Source organism: Corvus hawaiiensis, chromosome 14, assembly GCF_020740725.1.
Source record: "Corvus hawaiiensis isolate bCorHaw1 chromosome 14, bCorHaw1.pri.cur, whole genome shotgun sequence".
In the NCBI taxonomy this organism is placed as follows: domain Eukaryota; kingdom Metazoa; phylum Chordata; class Aves; order Passeriformes; family Corvidae; genus Corvus; species Corvus hawaiiensis.
The window spans coordinates 4,638,244-4,660,569 of record NC_063226.1 but is presented as its reverse complement, the minus strand read 5'-3'; the positions used below and the strand labels follow the sequence as shown (position 1 = coordinate 4,660,569).

Below are 22,326 nucleotides of genomic sequence, written 5' to 3'. Positions count from 1 at the left end.
CACCGTGTTACATTATCAATGTCTATGAGCTGCCTGAACTCCTGAGTAATTATCTATGATCAGTTATTGTCAGGGATAAATTCATCTGCATGCAAATATCTGAGCATACACATGCATATTCATGTCACTGTTGTTGACTGAGTTGCTTGAGCAGCCTTCAGCAAATTCACAATCCAAATAGATAAATGAACTTTTTTCATACTCTCATTAATGCCCATTCAGACGAATCTTGTTACTAATTTAATTTCTATGTGCTGCTCTGAATTGTTATGAATGTGTGCAACATTCCTCCAGAACTGGTGTGGTTTTTACATGGAACTACCACTTCTGCAGGGATCTAAGTTAAACGTCTGACCCAAGTGAAGTGGTCAATGTTGATGTACTATTTCCAAGACTAGCTTATAATTTATTCCCTGAACTTTGAATAATTCACCATTGATTCAAATTCTAATTTTGTGTTATGTACTGAATCTTTTTTTCTCTGTGATCTTGCATTTCTGCCTTAAAATTCAAGAGATACTTAAAAAACAGGAAAATGAGGATTTCTAAGATTGGATGGTTGGTGCTCACACAAAACTATGAAATAAATAGTGAAGTTTAATTGATCACAAGGGTTTAGTAATAAATAATAAAATTTTGTGGTTACTGAACAGTGCATTAAACATGTACAGCTCCCTTAGATGCTGCAGAGAAAGGTGAATAAAGTGCACTTAAAGGTACAGCAAAGGCTTGAGATGCTTTATCCTTGCCAGTGGAGTTCCCTGCATTGGTAGCTGGGAGTGTAAAGAAGAATTTGGGTGTAGTTGAGGTATTTCTGAGACAGAACATGACAACAGTAGCATGGTGCACACTGGGGAGCAACAACAGCAGGTTGTTAATGACTCATGCAGGCAGGAATTGCTGATCATTTTTAAAAGTGAGCAGATCACAGTCCAATATGGTTTTGGAGGAAATATCTACTGTCAGCCTTTGCTCTTGTTTGTTTATCACAGTATCCCCAGTCAGCAGATTGCTCAGAGCTTATTTTCCTACACATATGGAAGAGGTCAAGCCACCCTGGCTGTCTGGCTTGCATATGTTTTGTAATTGAAGCCATATGCAGATCAGTCCATCCTTAATACTGAAATAGAATATTGGAAACAATTATCCCTGGGATGTGGAAAGAAGCCACAAAGCACCCGAAGCCCCTCTATCCTCCTGGGTCTCGCTTCTGTGCCCACCAGAAAGGAAATGCTGCCACAGCTTTATTTCCATGCTGGTGTTTTCCTGGGAGTTGACACTGAAGCTGTTAAATGTGCCCAGATGTCAGCTTGGCACAGGACAAATGCTGAGTGGATGGTGCAATGCACCCACCACTTTGTCAGCATGGTTCTCAGAAGGTTGTTATGGTCATGAGAAGGTTATTACGGTTATGAGAAGGTTTTGTTATTTCGTGCTGCTCTGATATTAAGGTCTTGCTCATAAAAATTATGAGAAAGCATTAAATGCGTTTAGAAACAAAGAAATCTTTTAAAAATGCTAATTCACTTCCAGGGAGTTTAGATCTAAACTCTTGGTGAAGACAGAGCTGAGCAGAAAATGTGAATTAGAAGCAGAGTGGGAGAGCAGTCAGGAACAGCTCCAAGGGATGCTGCGAAGGTGCACAGGAAAAGCAGGAAAAGCGTTGTCCCAGAGAAATTAAATCACAGGTTTGGATCAATCTCTCCTGTTTCTGAACCTGATGGTTCATCACCTCTGCAGAAATAACTGTTGGTGGTTCAGATATGTGAATAATCATTCTCCACTTTACAACTGAAATGAGATATGAACTCTCTTCTCTTAAAATTTTCCTTTCTTCAAGCTTTGGTGAGAATGAGCACTAAACAGCCAAATAGCTGTGTCAATGTTTAGGTATTTAGATTCTTTACACACAGAATAAAATTCAAGGACTTGCTGAATGAGCCACCTAAAACTACGAGAAGTATAGGGAGGTTTCAGATGTTAAAAGAATTAAAATTTCTTCAAGGCGGGGGGGAAGGAAGAAAACCAAAAGATACTTGGGAAAAAATGTAATTAAGGTATTCCTCAAGCGTGGTCAGCAGACTCAGAGTGGCATGAACTTTAAAAATAAATGCACTTTCTTTGTACTTTACACCATTATGGCGATCAGGAGTCGGCATAACTGAATAGCAGATCCCACATTTTATAGATCTTATCCAAAACTGACATTGGTGACGTGTCCTGATGTGCTGGATCAAATTGTGTGACCATGTAGGAGAGAGAGAGAACTTTAAAATGCATTTTCAGAACATGCACACCCGTCACACAAATATCTCTGTCAGGCTGCTCAGTGGGTTTGATTGATTTAATGCTGTAGGACATTTTAAAAGTCTCTTCTGTGTGTAATGAGTTCACTTTCCTCACACCTTTCTGTGGTTTAGGCACTCATTCCACAGCAGTGGATCCTCTCTCCATAGATCCCTGTGCAGCCCTCCATAACCAAATGAGGGAGATGTTCCAGTTTATCCAAGCTCACCCTGTTAGGGGGAGTATTTGTTTATTCCACAATTGGAAGCACGGTGCTTCTTTTGGATTAAGCAGACCAAGCAGGCTTGGTGCAGTTTGCTCAGAGATCTGTAGCAAGAGCTGCAATGTAAATGTTTAGGCAGGAGATCAGGGATTCTGTTAATTCCTGATCATCTTAATCAGCCCAGGGCAGAAATTGGTGCACTGTGAAGCTTTAGGCTGGCCTAGAGCGGGGCAAGCCTTGCGTAATCTGAGATCCTTGAGCAGAAAATCTGCACCTCCATCTCTGACCTCATCTGCTGCTTGGCTCTCACCAGGCTCCCAATTCTCTGACTCTGAAGTCTTAAACATAAAGTTAACAATTTATTGAAACACCTTATTCTGAAAAAAATACCTCTTTCAGTGGTTGGACTTCCAAACTTTCTGAGTCCAATTTCTAAAGGAAAGACTATCATGTTCTAAATCTTATCTGAAATAAAAGTCACTTTTTTTTTAGTCAAATTATTTCCAGGGCACCTTAATTACTCTAGATGACGTTTATATATATATATATATACACATATATATATATATATAACTACTGCAATGCAAGTGCTAAAGCTTCTTCTGAAGATAAAAAAATATAATGCAAATGTTAATTTTTAAAAATAGGTTAAAATATTTAATCTTACTTCTAGATCTCCTTAATTTATCTATTTACAAGATAATAGGAAGGTGTAGGGAGTGCTTAGAAGCACTGTGACAGGTTCCAAATTATAGACTCAGGAGACAAAGAATTATGACACAATTTGCTCCAGCAAGGTGGGATAATTATAATGGAAGGGAGAACAAGGGGGAGGAAAGCTGCACATAAAAAAGCATCGAGGTGTTTCAAATAATAGACTCTAATTTGTATTATGATGTTGCATATTTGCATAGTATTACCATAGTTATTAATGAATGCCATACTTTTATTTTGATGAAATGCCACATTCTGTGCACATAAACTGTGCTGTGATCCTGCAGTTTAACTGAAATGATAGGCAAATGTTGTTAGAGAGGCAGAAGGATTGGGTTTATTTTATATTTATTGTGTATTTATTATATGTTATTATGCTAATTTACTGATTTAGAAGGAGAAAAGCTTTTAAAGAAAAAGCTGAACCAAATTTGGACCATATTTTACTGGAGCTGCATTCCCCAGCCATAAAATGGAAATTATTTTCCTAATACATATATAGTTTTCAAAACAACAGTGCTAGGATTTTATAGATATATATAAAACATACATAAATTATTGAATATGTCAGTGTATAAACTGTGTGAACTACATCTTACAAAGTCTCCTTAATAAAACCCATAGTTTCTTTGATTTATTTTAACTTTTTCTCAAGTGGTATCATAACTTGCGTCTGATTGTAATACCTGTCCCTTTTTTCACCATTCAGGAAATTTTAAGTTTTAGGATCCAGTCTCTAGACCTGAACTTGTGCACTGATTCATAGGATCACTAATGAAAAAGTTATTTGGCCTTTTCCAAATTGCTATTCAGATAAAGGATGACCAGCCTGTAAATTCTTTTTCAAGAGGAAAACCAGACAGACCTGGTGGAAATGCACTGCCTCACCCACTTTGATTTTATGTTATTTCAATAGCTTCAGTTTGAAGCAGTTTTATAAAAACATCACCAGAAAATTTTTGTGAAATCAAAGAAATTTTTATGGAGACAAGTGTTTCAGAATCAGGTTTCCACTGTTTTAAAGGCTGTTAGCCTTTAAAAACATCCCTCCAGAGAGGAAATTTAAAAGAAAAAAGTGTGTTTTGACAGTTTTCATTCTATGTGTGTGTCAGAAGTATTCATGGTAAAATCAGTGTATGATTAATTGGGATTTTTGCTTTTATTAACAAACAGGCTGTGTTTGCCTGGTTTTAGTAAGAGCTAACTGGCTCCATGCTATCCCAAAAACTGTAATTCCTATGGCAAAGCCGGAGCAGCAGACAGAGCCCTGACACAGCAGGGAGGTGCAGGGTCCCATCTGGCCCTCTGTGTTTTCCCAGAGGAGAATCCCAAACCCCAGAGCTCCTCTGGGGATTGTTCCCAAGTGGTCTCAGAGGTGTGAGGAACCCCAGGGAGGCAGGTGTGAGACAGGGGGTGGCTGTGGCAGCTCCGGGCCCTGGGGACCAGGAAGAGCCTGGAAGGGACCAGGGAGGGCAACAGAGCATCCCCATGGAGCTGCTTCAGCTGCTGCAGGTCCACAATAAAGCAATTTTTGGGTGATCTGAGAATGGGTTGAAAACCAGGCTGGATTGGGGAAGAAGCACCTGGAGATGGAGCTTTTAAATTCCCAATAATTTAGAGGATTCCTAAAACTTGTGCGTGAAATGTAGAAATGGAAATGCAGCACAATATTTAGGTTGTGGTGTTTTAAATGCCTTGGATGTGGTGAATTCCACGTAAGGTGCTTGAGTTTCAGTCAGTGCTGTTTCCTTTCATCTCCTCTGTGAGATCTCCTCCTCTGCCCTTTTATTTCTCTTTTCTATTCAGTGAAAATTGTAACAAAGTACCACCTACAGAAAAAGCTGTATATGCATCCATATGTTTATATATTTCTACATATATTTATATATCTATATTACACTGACTACTCACACAAATGACAACATCAAGAAAAATTACTATAATTAAAAAGAAATCTGTTTTGAAGGTAAGCTAAATTCATTACTTATGCAATATAAACTCTTTAGCTAAAATTACACCCTGTGCCTATTAAATTTCCACGTGCATGCATTATTTTTATCTCTGTATGTCACATTACAGCAAAACAATTTCATTATGGCAGTACCTGTAAGAAAAAATGCTGGAGAGTTTTCCACAGAAGAAATAAACTCTTCATATTATTGTAGGTGTTTCTTGCTTGGTGTTTGATCTTCAGGTGCTGGTGTTTACAAAAAACTGATTAGCACTTGGCTGGTTTTTCCCCATTATATTCATTATTTTTTTCTTGATGTTGGCTACAATAATTTGGCCTATTTTATCTTAGTAGATGCAATTCTCCCAGATTGCTTTATTAGCATAAAATCCTCCTTTGTGATGTTATTGCTTACCTGCAGTAAGGTGTGAGAACACCTTAAGCCATAGCTGAAGATTTTTTTTCATTCCACTTCTTTGAATACGTAAAAAGTTCAGATCTTATATTGTCAGATGGATATGGAATTTGTTCCATTATTTAAAAGTGGAACTTCAAACCAGAATGTACAAAACAAGCAGAGTTTTTAGCTGGAATTGTGACACAGACACAAGGCAGGAAGGTTCATGGTGACTGTGTGTTTAGCTATTTCTACATTTTGGGTTCCTGACATTAAAAAGAGGCATTAAATATCTATTTGGAGGCAGATTTCCTATATTTCAGCTTCCAAAATTCCAATTTTAACTATAGCGAGTATTCAACAACTTCCCTCTTACATCCTATCTTCTACTCTGCACTAGGAAAAACAGGAATCTGCTTCAGGTTGCTCAGAAATAAAATGGCATTTTCTCCTGTCACCTGAATTCTACCATTTCTGACAACAGCCACCTGTTTTCTGTACTTCAGAAAACCCGGTCAAGTGTGAAAGCCCTGGGGGGGATCTGTCCTGCCTGTTCCCTCACCACCTCCAATAACCCCAGCCACCAGCACAGCAGCTCAGACCCAACAGGGGAGGAACTAGGACGACAGAGAGCCTGGAAATGGGAGAATTAGAGGGGAAATAGCTGAATATAAATCTGTGTTCTGCAGGCAGCCAGCAGAGTTATCCTAAATCAGCTGCACACCTCACTAAGAAGTGTCACTGCAAGCACAGCTTCATCTTGGCATTTTGCTAATGATGATTCCATAATGAGCTTGTCTGCCTCTGATCTCACACTTGAGTTTAATTTCTGCCTCCTGAAATCCTCCTTTCCAACTCCTGTCGTGGAATGGGGCGTCAGGACTTGCTGAGCTCCAGCCTAAAACACGGGATCAGCCACTGAACGAATCAGATAATCTGTGTAGCTCTTTAGAGTGTGTGCAGGTAATAAAGCTGTCAGTGGAGATACAGAAGTTCTTACTGTTTGATCCATGCTTTTATATGAAATAACTTAAGTATTTAACAGGTTTTCCAGTCATGTCTTTCTGTGTTCAAGGCGTGCTGTTACTTTGGCCCTTTCTGCAATGTTCCTGTCCGGCCCCTTCTTCTGAAACGGGGTGTTGGTGACTTTAGGCAACGTTCTATTCTCATTAGACAGTTTCCTGATCCAGATTTCAGGATAATTTGACTAATTATGTGGCGGTGTGATTCTAGCCAGGCAACATCTGGGGTCATTTTGGTAGTCAGGATTCATTCCCTAAACTTGTGTATCCATTTCCACTAATTGAGTCATTTGATGATGAAACAGCCTGAATCATCATGAAACAAAACCAGGGAATAGAGGAAACCTTTCTTGTTTATGTTTCCCCGCTCTTGGGATGGAAAATAATCCTGCCTATGCTAATGGCACCCTCTTGTCCCTTTTAGAGGCTTTCTCTTTTATTTTTCTGTCTTTCTTTTCAAACCAGAAATTATTTCTAGGATTTACAGTGCAAGAAAGAAATCACCTGAATCTCCTGCCAGGAGACAGAACTTTCCAGGCTCAGGAGCATCATTTCCATGGTGTGGCTCACAAGAACAGCACATATTTAACACAGGGGGAGCAGAATGTATGGCTGTGAAAACTGAAGTCTGGCTTGGCAGCTGTGATAATGATTTAGTCTGGCAGCCCTGGGACTCTCTCAGTTACAGCAAGTAGATGAGGTGCCTACAGGAATTAGAGGAGATCTGGATACTGGCACTGCCATCTATGCACCACAAGGCTCCTCACCTGCCTAGTCACTGCCATAAACTACAATTCCTTGTTTTGAAACATGTCCAGGTGATGCAGTTTAAATCTGGGGGGTACCCACTTCCTGGCTCTTTTCTCCTCTGGAACAATCTCCTCTATTCCCCATCCCTTTGGTTGCTGACTCTGGAAGCCCAAAAGAGGCCACAGCTTCCTTCAACCCTCTCCTAATATCCTGCCACAGTAGGGTTTGGTGGCATCAGAGCATCAGGATGAGGGGATACTTTCAAGGTTTATTTGTAACCACATTTTCCCTGTTTGGTAGTTGATTACAGCTGTTTGATTTAAAAATTAAAATCTTGGATGTAGACACGCTTAAATCCAGAACAACCCAATGTCTCTGTCTTCTACAAAGGTATTGATTTACTGTCACTTTCATAATATTTTTATCTTTTCCCCTTTATTGTGCCCCACTCAGTTTCAAGCAAACCACTAACTTGCATCAGCACTTCTACTGTGCTGAACAATTTCCTTTCATCTTCTGATTATCTTTATGGATAAATTTTATCTATGCTTTGCTGTATTTTAAATTTTATATTGACACTAATCGAGGTTGTCATTGGCATGTAAGCAATAAACTTCAAGATAAAGCAGAGAACTTGTTCACTAGGTGGATTTCCTCACATACATTTCCTGCTCAGTCCTCTGTGTTTTCCAGTGACTGGAGAAGATGACTGGCTGATTACACTTACTGGGATCTAAAATACCCTCTGGTACTTATAGATTCAGTGGTCAAACCGTGTCCTTCCCTGCTTAAACTCTCTTAAAAGCAGTGACAGGTTTCCAGAGCTTTTATGCAATAACAAGTTATTGGGAGAGGGTTTTTTTCTTGCTTGTTTCCACGGGAATAAGCAACCAGGAGGATCTAGTTTATCATCCTTGTAATGTGTTGCTGAGTGTGCAGAATGAAACTCGTTCTGAGGGGAAACCGGGCCCTGCCCAGCTGGTTGATAGCTGGAAAAGGCATCCCAGTGCATCCACTTAGTCATCATCTTGGCATGAGTGGAAGTCGAGAGAAAAACAGAGCAGGGGAGGGAATTCCTTCAGAGCTCTAATAAAAGAAAGATTAGATGTGATATTAAACAGATGACACATTAATATCAAATACAGCTTGCTCTTTAAACTTTTCCAAAAGAGGATGGCTTTCTTTGGTGACACTGTTGCTAACTGCGCAGTAGTTGTTCTGGGAAAAAAGCTGAGGAGAGTTTTTTGTCATCTGTAGCACTTTAGTCTTGAACTGGATGGTCCAGCCCCCACTGACTGACCATGGTGCTTTAGCTGTGATATGGGCCTAACAGTGAAATTAATTCTCTCCCGGGTTTTTAAATCAAATTCTTTGCAGTCAGCTGAGATAGCAAAGTGTTTCATTCCTCATAGATTTCCCTCCAAGCTGGAGGCAAGGCCTTGATTTATTTCTCAGAGTGAACTTTGACAGGGAGAATGGCTGGCAGGAAGGCACTGTCCCAAGTGCCAGCTGTCAGAGGTCCAAACCACTTCACCAAGAGTTTGTTTGTGCTTTGTTTCCTTTCCATACAACCCCAGTTTATAAGTTTTTTTATTGGTCGGTATAATTCTCTTTTCTGGAGTCAAAAATTATTGTTTCTAGTACAAGTATCCATGTTAGCATCTGTCAAGACGCGTATTCTTTGCAATTCTTTATTCTCTGCTTTGAGGAAGAAGTTTAGGCAAAAATATTGATGTGTAGTATTCATGATCAGTCATCCTCTGTAACACAAGCATAGCTGAAATTAATAGTGGGCAATCAATTCAGACTCTGAGAGTTGATTTTGTTTAAATGCTCATTAAATTCTTTCATGTCCTACATCCTGTGGGGGCTGTCAGAAATCTGGGTTCAATTCAGCATGTTTGAGACTTTCTGTGTAACTTTGAATTATTTAATGTATTTGAGCTGAGATATCTCTGTGCTTGTTATCTGGGTCTAAGTGGGCAATAGGCCTGGTGACTAAAGAACTGAGACATGGATGAAGGAATGTGGATAAAGGATAAAGGGAAAAGGGACTTGTGTTTGGAAACCTTCAATTAGATTCAACCCTTCTCCCTCCATCAGAACTAGAACAATGGACAAAAATCCACTAAGAACTGTTAAATATGAAGCCCTGTCACTGGTTGGAGTCTCTGAGCCACAAGCAGCTGTTCCTGCATGTTCTCTGCTCAAACTCTTCCCTGAGCAGCCGTGGGGAGCAGGAGCAGCACGCCTTCGCTCTGACCTGGTTCAATGGTTCCGTGTTTCATTCCATGTGGGACAGCTGCTCTCCAGCAGCAGCAGGGCTCAGGAGAGGGTGTTCCTGTAAAAGCCTCTCAGCAAGGCCGTGTACCGCTTTATTCCTGATCCACAGGGCAGGGGAAAGGGATGTTCTGCTCAGGTGAAGGTATTCCAAGGGCTGGGATCCAGTGCAGTGGGACTGCTCCATGCCGAGGTGACAGACACCCGTGGGCCACAGCAGGGAGAGGACAGTGCACTCCTCACCTGCACTTCCTGAGATTGGGACAGATCTTGAGGCTCAGCACATGGGATCCTTTTTGCCTGTCCCTCAGGGACATGGCTGGACACACGTGAGCCATGTTGGACTGTGAGTGCTGGTGATAGCAGTGGTTGTGTCACAGACTGGGCGCATCCCATGTGTCCTACCCCAAATACTCTTGTTTAATCTCGACCCAGGTATCCACAACCACCCTCTCAGCCAAGGCCAACCACGATGTTTCACTTCACAGTTTGGTTCGTGTAGCTGACCACACACTCTGTCAATCTTCTTCTTTCCCTCAGAATTATGGTTTGGAGACTGAAAACCTGAGAACTCTGTCTCACAAGCTGAACGCCTCGGCCAAAAACCTTCAGAACTTCATAACGGGTAGGAGGAGGAGTGGCCATTACGATGGCAGGGCCTCCAGACGACTGCCAAATGATTTTCTTACCTCTGTAGTTGACCTGATTGGTGCTGCCAAGAACTTACTCGCCTGGCTGGACAGGTAATTAACTGTTCCTCCATCCCTTGTGCATGAGAATAATTCCTTGGGGAGTTTTCTATTTGTTCTTTCTTTGCCTCTTGTACTCTTTTATGCTAATATTAAAATGGCAGGTCTGGAATTCTAGCTCTAAATTTTTACAAATTTGTCAAATATTGGAAGCAAAATTTAGTACCCTTCTCTGTCAGGAGAGTCTTAAAATTTGCTCTAGTTACCTTTTGAGATTCTTTCAGCTGGATTTCATCTGAAATGAATATTTCTGTGCTCTTCTCACTGCCACACCTGGTAACATCATCAGAAATTTCAGAATGAAGGGCAAGGAAGAAGAGCTTGTGGAGTTTGAGCTGTCTTTCAGCCATCAAAAAGACAGAAAATCTGGAGTTGAGTAAATCAATTAAGAATGTTCAAAATAAAAGATAGTACTTATCTGAAAATTAAATGTTCTTATTTATCAGGAGTAGGCTGGATGTGTTAGGTACAGGTGTGCTGGTTAACGCTCAACAATCAGCCACTGGTGTTTTATATTTCTGAACCGAGAATTTGATTAAAAGTATCTCTGTGACTGTGGCAAGAGAGAAACAAAAACATAAATAGCAACAGAGCTTTTATGGCTTGTTTCTCTTTGGAGTTATAGCAGTAAATAGCTTTATCTGGAATCTGAATGCTCTGGAATGTATAAATGGCACCTTAGAAATCACAGTGAGAGTGAATCACCCTCCTTTACAGGATTTGTATAATCCTGGTGACATCTTCCTAACCTAATGCCAGCAGTCATATTCTCTCAGGCTATGACCTTGTCAGTTCTTATAAATTCAAATGGGGTCAGATTCAGCCAGAATTTGGAAAGCCTGAAGAAAATCTGAGCGTGCAGGAAGCTGTGACTAAGTAAGCATTACTGTGCTCTCTGAATTAAGGTGCTGATTGCTGCTGAGGAGTGATGTCATACCAGATTTAATGAGCAGTACAAAGGAAATCTGGGCTGCTTAGAGTTATTTGAAAGCTCCTATTTCTACTCTCCGTAAGAACATTAACTTCTGATGTTCTGACCAAAATCCAGTTTACCTCCTGCCTGCATTTTCTCTTGTTCCAAAGGTGTATATTACAAAAGTTGTGCTACTTGCTGCTGGAGATTAAAATGATTTGGCATTTCTGTGGTGTGGAACTGATCCCTATATGACATATATCTGCTTATAGAGTAAGTTATGGTCCTTAATGCTGTATAAACCTGTCCTTCCCCTGTCCCAGGTCTCCGTTTGTCAGCGTGACAGAATATTCACTGCTGAAAAACAACATTGTTCAACTGTGCCTGGAACTAACAACCATTGTGCAACAGGTAGGAGTGGCTCTCTTCTGCTCTGAGTCCTCTTCACGTCACTGCTTAAAAACTGCAATAGCAAAAGTAACTACAGCTTTTACATCACCAGAAAAGTTGTTACAGCATTACTTCTCTGTTCTTTCCATACTCTCATTCTCTGGGAGGGACAGGAAGATTTTTGGACTTTGGTGATGTTCCTGGATAGATTGAAGGACCCTGTGAAGTTAAAAATAATCCACTTTGCTCTTGAGTAGGCAATTTCATGTCAGGTGATTTACCACCCTACGAGTGTTGAACAAAAGAAAAGCATTGAACACAGTGGGAAGCAGTTTAACTACTACTAACAGGTTATTCCAGATTAAAATATGAATGATCCAAAATGTTTCGGGGACAAATCCCTAAAATACTTACAAATATATCCAGAATCTGCACTGTGGCTTCTTCACTGAGAGGAGAGCCAGTAGCATGGAGGTTGTTTAGGGATGAACACAAAATATTCCTAACATTAAACCAACTAACTACAGAAGAGATCATGGTAGCAGCGCAATCATCACTGACACTCATTAGGTAATTGTGACAAGGTACAGTCCACCAGAACATAAAAATAAGTTATCTGGTCTTTAGTTCTATATAATATATAGAATCATAGACTGTCCTGAGTTGGAAGGGACCCACCAGAATCATCAAGTCCAATTCCTGGCCCCACAAAGGACACCCCGACAATCCCACCCTGTGCCTGACACTCTTGTCCAAACATTCCTTGAAGTCAGGCTTGGTGCTGTGACCTCTATAATAATATAATAGAACAATAAAATAACAGTGTTTGACAGTGTCTGCCCCAAAGTAAGACAAGAGGTGACACACAGGTACTGAAAGACGGAGGGTGAATTAGTTTTACAAATATTTACAATGAGCCACCCCCCTTGTGAGGGGATAAAATATTGACGAGACAAAGGAGTGTTACTGGAATATGTGGAGAGGGCAGAGAAAAGGCAGGGCTGTCTGGGAGTGAATAAAAGAGGAAAAAGATGAAAGGGTTGTAGGAGGGAAAGCAAGAAGAAAGCTTATCTTAAGCTCCAGTTTTGTAGGGACTTTAAGCTGGGCCTGTCTCCAATACAGAGGATTTCCCTGCCTGCCTCTGTCCTGTGCTGCCACGGTTTTCCATGCACCCTCCCAGCAGCCCAATCACAGGACTCACTCAATTTCAAATGCTTTTTGGAGTAGTAATGGAGTAGTTGTTCTGAAAACTGTTTTTCCCCTCTGCTTCAATTTTATTTCAGTTCTTAAAGCTAAAGAACTAAGGCTAATAAATATGTATTTTACACTATTGTCCTTAATTTATAATGTTCAGCTTTATTCTTCCTGGGAATCTTGTCATTCATGCATTTTTGCAGCACAAAACAAAGATCATTTTTCTCTGTTCTTAGTTTAGAAATTCCTATGTCGGCATTTAATTATTTATGTATCTTTATTAAGCTTTTTCTTACGAGGTGCTTATAGCACTAGGCTATTTTTGATTTACAGACTAAGCAAAATGAACTTCTCTACAGTATAAAAACTTTGGATTCTGATTCTGTCCTTCAGCTGATACTGCATTTTGTTTGTGTGAGTTTGATTTTTCCCTGTGGTCCAGGTGAAAATAGAGTAATTTTGAATTGCTGTCTCCACTTCTGTCGTTCACTTCTCAGCTTTTGGCAGATGAAATTCTGTTCTCCTCTGCCAGCAATAGTTTGGTTCTTTATTTTTTCCAGTTCTTCAGCTCTAGTCTCAAAGCTGTCCTCCTTTTGACAACTTAAAAACAATCTTTTAGCATAAATTCCAAGTCATTCCAAGAAGAAAAATGCTTGGTTGGTTCTTCAGGTTACAAATCAAGTTTTGTCTTTTCTTCATCTTGTTGTCAGGTCTGACTTGTTTGATAGTTGTCTATTAAGATCTTTGATGTTTTATTAAACTTAGCACCAGAAAGAGCAGATAAAACCAAATCAGTCATAGAGAGACAGCTTTGCAGTCACTAAATCTGAGGAAAATTGACCTTAATGTGTGAAAGCAGAAATGTCTCACCTAAACAAGAACTGCAGGCTCAGCTGTTGGCTGGAATATGAATTAAAAGGCATAACTAATAGAAACCTGGGTCTCAGATCCTTTCAGATACTCCTTGTTTTATGAATTATATACATCTTAAATACCTCATTCAGCCAGTGTGAAAGCAGCAGTCAAGGGTACGGATTTGGCACATTAAGTGAGGAATATCTTCGACATTTTGTGCAAAATGAATGTGTTTTGTGTGCATAGCTTGCAGCTGCCACTCCAGGTGGATTTTCTTAACAGGGTTACCCTGTAACCTTAGTTTAATATAGAAAGTGCTTATGAATCTCCATGCTCAGATGTCCTGTGTGATCTGAGTGACATAACTTAGATCAAATTTATTTTAATGTATCATTATTATTTATGTACCATGCAAATGCTATGATGAATAGTCACTTGTTTATACAGTATCTTCACATGCTGGTTCAAAGAAAACCTCATTCTCTAATTTTAGAGGAGTTTTACAGCTGTCCCTTTATGTTTGGAAATGTACTTTATTCTGCCCAGGTTTCTTAACCCTTTTGATTACCTTCACTAAGCTACTGTAAAAGAATTATGTCATGCAGAGAGCTGCAGAAACATCCCGATTTTGAGGTGCAAAGTCCCATCAAAATGTGTCTACAATATGCAAAGAAGCAGGCTAGAACAGAGCATTGAGATATTTGAACTCTGCTGACTTCACTTTGAGTTGCAGCTCAGTTTCAAGGTGCACTCACTCTCCTTCCTGCTCTGAAAAGGAATCCACCAGAATAACTGAACTAAATTTGGGGTTGTTCAGGGCACCAAGGCTGCCCTGAGGGAAAGACAACTGGAGGAACTGCGGAAGGACAGGGTTGGATTTTTGTTCATAAAATGCAGCCATTGGTTAATTTTTCATTGAGTAGGAAGAGTTCCCCAGTCCTAGCGGCATCTGGGTTTCTAATTTTTCCTCATTATGTCAAAGATGCTTAAATCTGAGGTAGATGCTTCCAACACACTCATTAACCTGCACGAACAAACTTTCTCTCAACAAAAAGTCTCTATGTCTTACCAAAGGATGTCAGAACAACTCAGCCTAACTTTTTCCAACAAAAGCCAAACAAAATTTTGCTCGTTCTCCCCTTTCTTACTGTCTAATTAACCTCACTGAACTGAATTCAGACACCTTATAATGGATTTTTGCCCCATTTTTAGCCAAATACAGTGTGTTTTGGATGAAGCCTGGCTTTTCTGGTTTTTTAAAGCCATCTGGTTTGCACTGCAAGTGACAGGAATTGTTGTTTCTTAATAACTTCTATACCTGGTGTAAGTTTTAAATTGGCCTCACCTGAGAAGGTGGTTGGACCAGAAAACCTCCAGAGGCCCCTTCCACCTGAATTATCCTCTGATTCTGCAGCTGCCATGCAAAACCTGGGTGTTATTTTCAGTTTGAACTTTGCAGACTTCAGCTTCCAGCCCTTCCATCTTATTTTGCTTGCATTTGCTAAAGAAAATTTCATCAAACATCTGTTCACTCTTTTCTAAAAATAGATTATGATCAAGTCTCTACCTTTGAACCAAGTAAAATGAGTCAGTTCAGTGTATTTGCCGTTGTAGATTTGCCTAATTCCAGAGCAATCTCTTTCTTTCCAACGTGTGAATTTCAGAAGTGTTTAATTTTGTGCATGCAAGCAATGTATTTTGAAATATCCCTTTGTCATACCCACCACTCAAAGACTGCTGTAGAACTTTCCTACAGTGTTGTGGTGGGGAATGCTCCTTTATAGGGTCTCCGTTTCTTTTCAGTAGTTGACTTAACTCATGCTGTTTTATTGAACTAAGTTAATGAACGAAGTATTTTAAATTTTTTAATGTGTTAGTTAAGTGTCCTCAAGAACTTGCCATAAAACATTCCTTATGGTGTCTGCAAATTCCTGTGGTACTTGCATTTTTTCCTTCTTTCAGAATTAGAAATTAAAATTTTGAAGAGGGTGTGGGTGGGCACGAGCCCCACTGACCTTTTCTCTTTATGAATATGCAGAAGAGCAGTTTCACTTTATCAGAGACCAAGGTGTGCTGTACCTTTCAATTTAGGATGTTCAGGACAGTGCAGACCCTGCCTGGTTTGCAACACTGCTGCTGTGACTGGTTTTGTAATTCCTGTGTTTTATCCTTTTACAGAGGGGAAATAGAACACAGCTATTAATTTTAAGGTTATTTTAAACTCTAAGAAGAAATATCTTTATCATGTCATCTTGCTACTGGAGAATGTAGAAAGAATGTGACTATAACTATTATTTATTTTCTAAGAAAAATAGATCAACATTCTATAAATGGTACTCCTGGAAGATTATTTTTTTAATGAGATCCCTAGTGCATTGCTATGTATCAGAGAAAAATAAATCAGAAGAATATTGTGACCTACATATCTCAATATTTTAGTATAACATTGCAAGTGCTTTTAACCTCTCAGTTAAACTAGTCTGATGTATTTAAAAAAAAAGTCAATATGCATCTATTTTGGAAGGAATCCCAAAGCCATTAACATTTTTCATGCTAATGTAATCTTGAATGTGCAACATAAGTACAGCTAACATTAATTCTGCTCTACAAAACAGTAAAATTTCAGTTTTACTATACATACATCTTCTATTCTTTGACCTGAAGTAATTAAGTTTGTTCAGAGGGAGGCTTATATTGTATTTCTAGCACAGAAATTAAAGGAATAATTTAGACAGGAACATTAGCTCTGAAGTCAAGCTGGAAGCCCTGCTGTGATCATTTTGTTCTCCTGGTACGTGGAGGGTTAAAAGGAGATGGCAGATGAGCTGTTTGAAGTGTGCAAAACTTGCAGGAAAAACTGCCTTGGGCATTGCCAGCCAAACTGACTAATTGAATTCTTTTTTGTGCTCTAGAAAATAACAGTATGAATACAGAGGAAACATCAAAGGGATACTTGACCATGAAATGCTAATATAAATTCTTCTGTGTTCCTTGGCGCTCCCAATCTTCTGATTTTGACTTCCTTATTCTGTAGCAATATTCTTTAAGCTGTAGTCACTTAGAAATTAATTTCTCCACAGAAGCAGCAGTCCTCCAAAATAAATATTGACCTTCAGAGCTGAGGGAGGCGCAGTTCCCTGGGCTGAGGGCTCAGAGCAGCTGCCTCAGATGGGCTCAGGGGCAAAATCCTCGAAGGGACACCAAAGGGAGGAGGTTTGGGAGCTGGATGGGAACAGCCAAGGGTTTGGGCTGCTGGAAAAGGGGAGCAGAGACCTCTGGAAGGTGTCCCAGCCCAAGCTGAGTGTCCAGAGTACAGGGAATGAGGGGGTTGGAATTTTGTGGGAGTTCTGAAGCACTTTACTCTGGTCCCTAATATATTAAGATCCAGTAAAAGGAGGAAATCTTGAGAACTATAGGGAATCTTCAGCTGTTTGAAGGGATAGCACAGAATATTCTGAGTTGGAAGGGACGCACAAGGTTTATCAAGTCCAACTCTTAAGCCCATACAGGGATCAAACCCACAACATTGGTGTTGCCATCACCAGGCTCTGACCAGCTGAGGGAATCTGAAATTACTTGAAGGGATATTTCAGGTATTATCAGTAAGTTAAATTTTACTTGAAAGCTTATTCAAGGAAAAAAACTAAATAAAGAAGACAGGTTTTTTTAACCTCTCCTATATCTTGCTCTGTAGAAAGCCTTTTCCAATGTGGAGTAGCACTTGGAGAAGGATTTAATAATTTCCCAGCATAATAAGGGGAGAGGGAGCCTGGCCGGGGGCTGAGGCCAGGCCAGGGCTGCCCTCGGAGGGGACCAAGACTTGAGGGGACCCTGTTCTAATCTCACTCTGCCTGGAAGAGTTCTTTTTTGTATTTTCCTTTTTATTTTATGTTTAGCAGAATATAGCCTGAGATTTGGAGTGTACCTGGCAGGAGGAAGTGGGGCAGAGCTGTAGGGGATGGTTAAAACTTTGCCATGGCTGTGTCCTGATTTCCAGAGGGTGGTACTGAGGGAACTTCCCTTCCCTCAGTATTAATAAGCAATAGATCCCTTTTAGCAATTTGTATGGTTTGTTTCATGAAAGAAAAGCAGTATTTTAGCCCCTGTAATAGCCCTAAATGAAAAAGCAAGGTAAGGGTGATGCTGAAATTATGGACTATAATATTGATTATTCTTAAAATGATAGATAAAATAGAAAGATGACTACTCCAAAAGTAACATGTAGTAAGGTTTATCAGGAATATGTAAGAGACTGTTAACAGCATAAACCCTTCTTTCATTTCTTAATAGGAACTTTAATGTGACATCATTTAATTGGTTTTTTTTCTGTTTTACCACAGGATTGTACGGTGTATGAAACAGAAAATAAAATTCTTCATGTGGTAAGTAATTCTGCTTTGGTGCTCTCTAATCTTACCCCACACACTTAAATGATTCTGTAAAAAAATAAGGCTGCTAGAGGAAAATAAAGTTCCTTACTCTCTGGCATAATTTCTGATGAATTATATCAGTTGCAAAAAGCTAAAGTTCCCCCCACAGTAATGCTCTCTGTTATAGCTACAGTCAATTACAAATACAAAATTATTGGTTTAGGTTTAGAAGCTGCACAGTATTCTGGGTGGTTAATATTCCTGCCAGGATTGCTGGTGTGGAATTCCAGCCATCACATCCATAGATCACTGGTTGTCAGACCGAGCATTTTGTGCCTTCAGCACTCAAAAACATCTGATGACAAAGGGGAATGGAAGAACCTTATTCAAGATTATTGATTAGATATTGGCCTTTAAGTTCAAACACTTTATATTTTCCTGGTACCAGCACGGAAAACCTGTACTGACACCGAGATAGAGTTAAAGCCTGTGGTGAAAGGGAACTCTCGAAAGATTTACAAGTTCAGATAAGCTTTTGACAAGCGCTGCCCAAGTGCCTGACTCTTTCTTTCCTCTTTTTTTCAAAGCCTTTTGCACATACTCTGCTTCCAGTGGGGATTAAAATCTGTCATAAAACATTGATGTGCTGTTAAATTTAGAAAGCATGCAGTGACTTTTAGAAAAAATAAAGCTTACTATTGCAAACCTGGGTATGAATAGAGCTTTAAAAAGCACCTGATACCTTCTGGGATTTGGAGTGCACACACACACACACTTATATACACAACTTTTAGCCCGCAGTTCTAACTGTGGCAGAGACACCTTCCGTAGACCAGGTTGATTTGATTGAAAACTTCTTTGCTGTTTATTTTACTAAAATAAAAAGTATTTTTATGACACTACTCTAAGGTTAAAGCATTACAGTAGAAAGTGCTCTCTCTGGGATTTAGCCTGCATCTAATCTGTAACCAATGCTCTCAAATTTTGAGGCGTAAGGAAGGTTTTCTGTTGGAAACTTTGATATTTGAATATGAAATTTTTTTTGATATGCCAGTGATTCAAAAGCTGGATCAAGGATGTGCTCACACACAGTGCACCCACCACACTGGATTTTTGAGTTTCTCCATCTCTTCTGGGAGAAGATGAGACCCAAAATTCTGCTCAGGGGTTCCGGCCCCGAGCTGAAACTGCTTGAAATAATTTTGGTAATGGTGACCTTTAGCTGCAGTCACACACACCTCAGTGGGATGCTTTTCATCTTGCAGCTGATACAAAATCCAGATGCCACAGCCAGGGCTCCAGAGCTGTCCTTGGATTTCCAGATGAGTAACTTCACAGTGAATGGAAATACAACCTACAAATTCAGGCAGTTAACTTATTCATTGTGACAACTTTATTTGTTTAACTTCTATGGATAGTGTCAAATGAGATATTAGAAAGCCTCATGCTTTTGCGAATGCCTGAAACAAAACTTCCCTCAAGGGATTTCACTGGAATTTGCTATAATTAGGAAAAATGAGAGTATAGTCCCCAAAGCAAAATAGATGCACACAGCACAGCCCCGACCGGAAACCCATCCTGAGACTCAGCTGAATGAATTCTTTCACATTAGGTTCAAACATTTTTAGGCGTAGCCTTTTTGAAGGAGTGCTTTGAGCAACACACTGAAATTTGGGAATAAATCTCTCCACATGAATGTTGTCTGAGAGCTCAGCTCCTCTCTGACCCACAAACTTTGCTTTCACAGAGGGGTTTAATCTGTCAGACCCACAGCTACTGTCTGTGCAAGGGGGCTCCTGCTTTGAAGGTGTTTGTGTGGATTTGCACCAATATTTTGAGTCTTTAGCTGGAAGACAGGATAACAAAATCATTGCATAGTCATAGTGATGTGGAATATCAGTTAAAGGATATGTTCAAAGATGCATAAGAATTTTACTTCAGGAAATGGGTTAACTAAGGCACTTCTCTGCCAGGGTAATTTCTAACAAAGGAAATTTTCCAAGTTGTAGAGCAGAATTCACCTAATTATCACAGTTGGCAGGGATGATGTCATCATTCACTAGCCAAAATAGGTTATTCAGTTGCATAAGATATTTATTTTTACATGTTTCACTCAGCTCCCATTGTATTTATAATCATAAGGATAAAGTTCATTGGGTTTGTTCTTTTGTTTTCAAAGTGCACATAGTTGGAGTGGAGACGACAGTTTACAGATGCAGATATCCTTCTACAGCAGAACTGCACATACAAGTACATTTTCTTGACATTTATGAATATTTTCCGTTCCCTTAACCACTTGCTCTTGACTTTCATACACCTGTAGTTTTTACAATGCTACGAATTAAAATTATCTGTTTATTCTTGGTTAGTTCTGAGAATAAGAACTTCTTCACTTGTAGTTCCAGTTTGATACGAGGGATTCTATTGCCTTGTTTTTCTTTGTAGTGTAAAACCCTGTCTGGGATTTGTGACCACATCATTTCGCTCTCATCTGATTCTCTGGTGTCCCAGTCAGCACATCTTGAGGTCGTTCATCTCACCAGCATTATGCCCAGTGAGGGGTTGGTAAGTAGCAAAGCAGTTTAAACTTTAAACTCTTAGAATGCAGAGCACGAGCCTCAGCTCTTTAGGGTGATTTCGGTTTTGAGTTTATCAAGAAACCAAAATGTATTTTTCTGCAGTGTCCTAATTTTTTGGTAAGCTGAATCAGATTTCTAAAGGTGGTTTAATTGACATTTATCTAAATAAAGGGATTGATTTGGGGTTTCTTAAATTAAAACCTGTTTTACCTAGGGCATCACGTGCAACTGTATGAGCAGTTAAACCTGTGATCCTTTGATAGCCAGATTGCAGTGTTTGGAATATACAGAAATAATCCCCAAATGCAAACACCTACAAATAAAATTAACTAATGTCATTAATGTTCTTCCAAAATGATCAGTGGAAGGTTTGTGTCTTGGACTTGCATAAATGTAATTATATGCCTCCCTAACTATCAGTTCAAATAAAACTTCCAGAAGTATCATCCCAGGAGCAAAATAAATCCCTTTTATTTGTAAATTGTTGCTCACTGAGCAGCCTGGTTGGATGGCTCTGGACATCCCAGCTGCTCTGCATTAGTGATGGGTCACAGCAGTGAAATGTTCTGCAGAGATAGTTTCATAGTTATTTGGCTACAGCTTTTAAATATTAATGTACTGATATATTTTTTTGGACAATGGATTTTCGTGACAGCTCAGTGGTCAGTGGGTAAAGATTTCTGTCCCCCCTCTGCAGTCCCTTACTTTACAACCATTTGATGTTGGTGGGCTGTAGAAACGTAAGGATTGTGCTTGGGAACCTTAGATCCCAATAAAAGCTGGAGTGGAAGGTGGCACTGTGGGCACTGGCCTGTTCTTCAGGCCCTCCTCAAGAGCCAGGCTGCTTTCCCCAGCACAACCTCCTAGACTGCCCTCAGCTGCCTTCTTAGAATTGTTTGTATTTTCTCCCTACAAGAAGAGTAATTCAGGAATGTTGTTTCTGGGTTGAAGGAAGCAGTTGGAGGAGGAAAAAAAGGAGGAAGTGGGGAGTGGAATTGGCAGCCATGAGGCTTATCCGCAGAAAATCCCATAACTGACAAATCAAAATCCATTTGAGTGTCACTCTTCACCTTGTGGCATGTTTCCTGTTTGTAATTCAGCGTGATTTACAGATTTTAAATTTCTGTTAGTTGAGACACTTTGTATTATTTTGACATCTTCCTCTTTGTTCTGACATTGAATAGCGACGAACGTCATATGCAAATACTGTCAGAGTTACAAGGGCATAATTACTCTGAGGTATGCATATTAATCTGAGAATGACATATTTTAATAACATGAGGGGGTGTTGTGTGACTGCACAAGTTTACTTTATTCTTAGGCTGATTTAGTCAACAAAGAACATTACCACAGCATAAACCACATTCAATTTTCATTCCGTGGCAGCGCAGATGCTCAGCCCAGTGTGTAATCCTGAGCACAGATACAATTTCCTTGCTGTGCTGCTGCATCCTTATGGCCAAACATGTTCCCTTTATGGCCCAGTTTCCCCTCTAGATCTGATTTCTGGGTTAGTGTAGAGTACCCCAGAAATACAGGTCAGTACTTGTGCAGGAGATACGCTGTGAATGTCCCAGTGCTTTTGACTTGCATTAAGATTACTACACCCTCCAGGCCAGCACTCTGCATGGCTTTCCTTTCCATGCAGAAATG

At 39.8% G+C, this 22,326-nt stretch overlaps 1 protein-coding gene across 2 annotated transcripts in view; it reads left to right on the top strand.

Annotated features, from left to right (window-relative positions):
- Positions 1–22,326, top strand: part of LOC125333140 (connector enhancer of kinase suppressor of ras 2-like) — a 174,623-nt gene that overhangs the window by 72,655 nt on the left and 79,642 nt on the right. For both annotated transcript variants that reach the window (XM_048318821.1, XM_048318820.1), the window contains exons 4-7: positions 10,164–10,366; positions 11,609–11,696; positions 18,065–18,106; positions 20,540–20,659. In XM_048318821.1, coding sequence (XP_048174778.1) covers positions 10,164–10,366; positions 11,609–11,696; positions 18,065–18,106; positions 20,540–20,659 — 453 coding nt within the window. The remainder of the gene's footprint in view (positions 1–10,163; positions 10,367–11,608; positions 11,697–18,064; positions 18,107–20,539; positions 20,660–22,326) is intronic.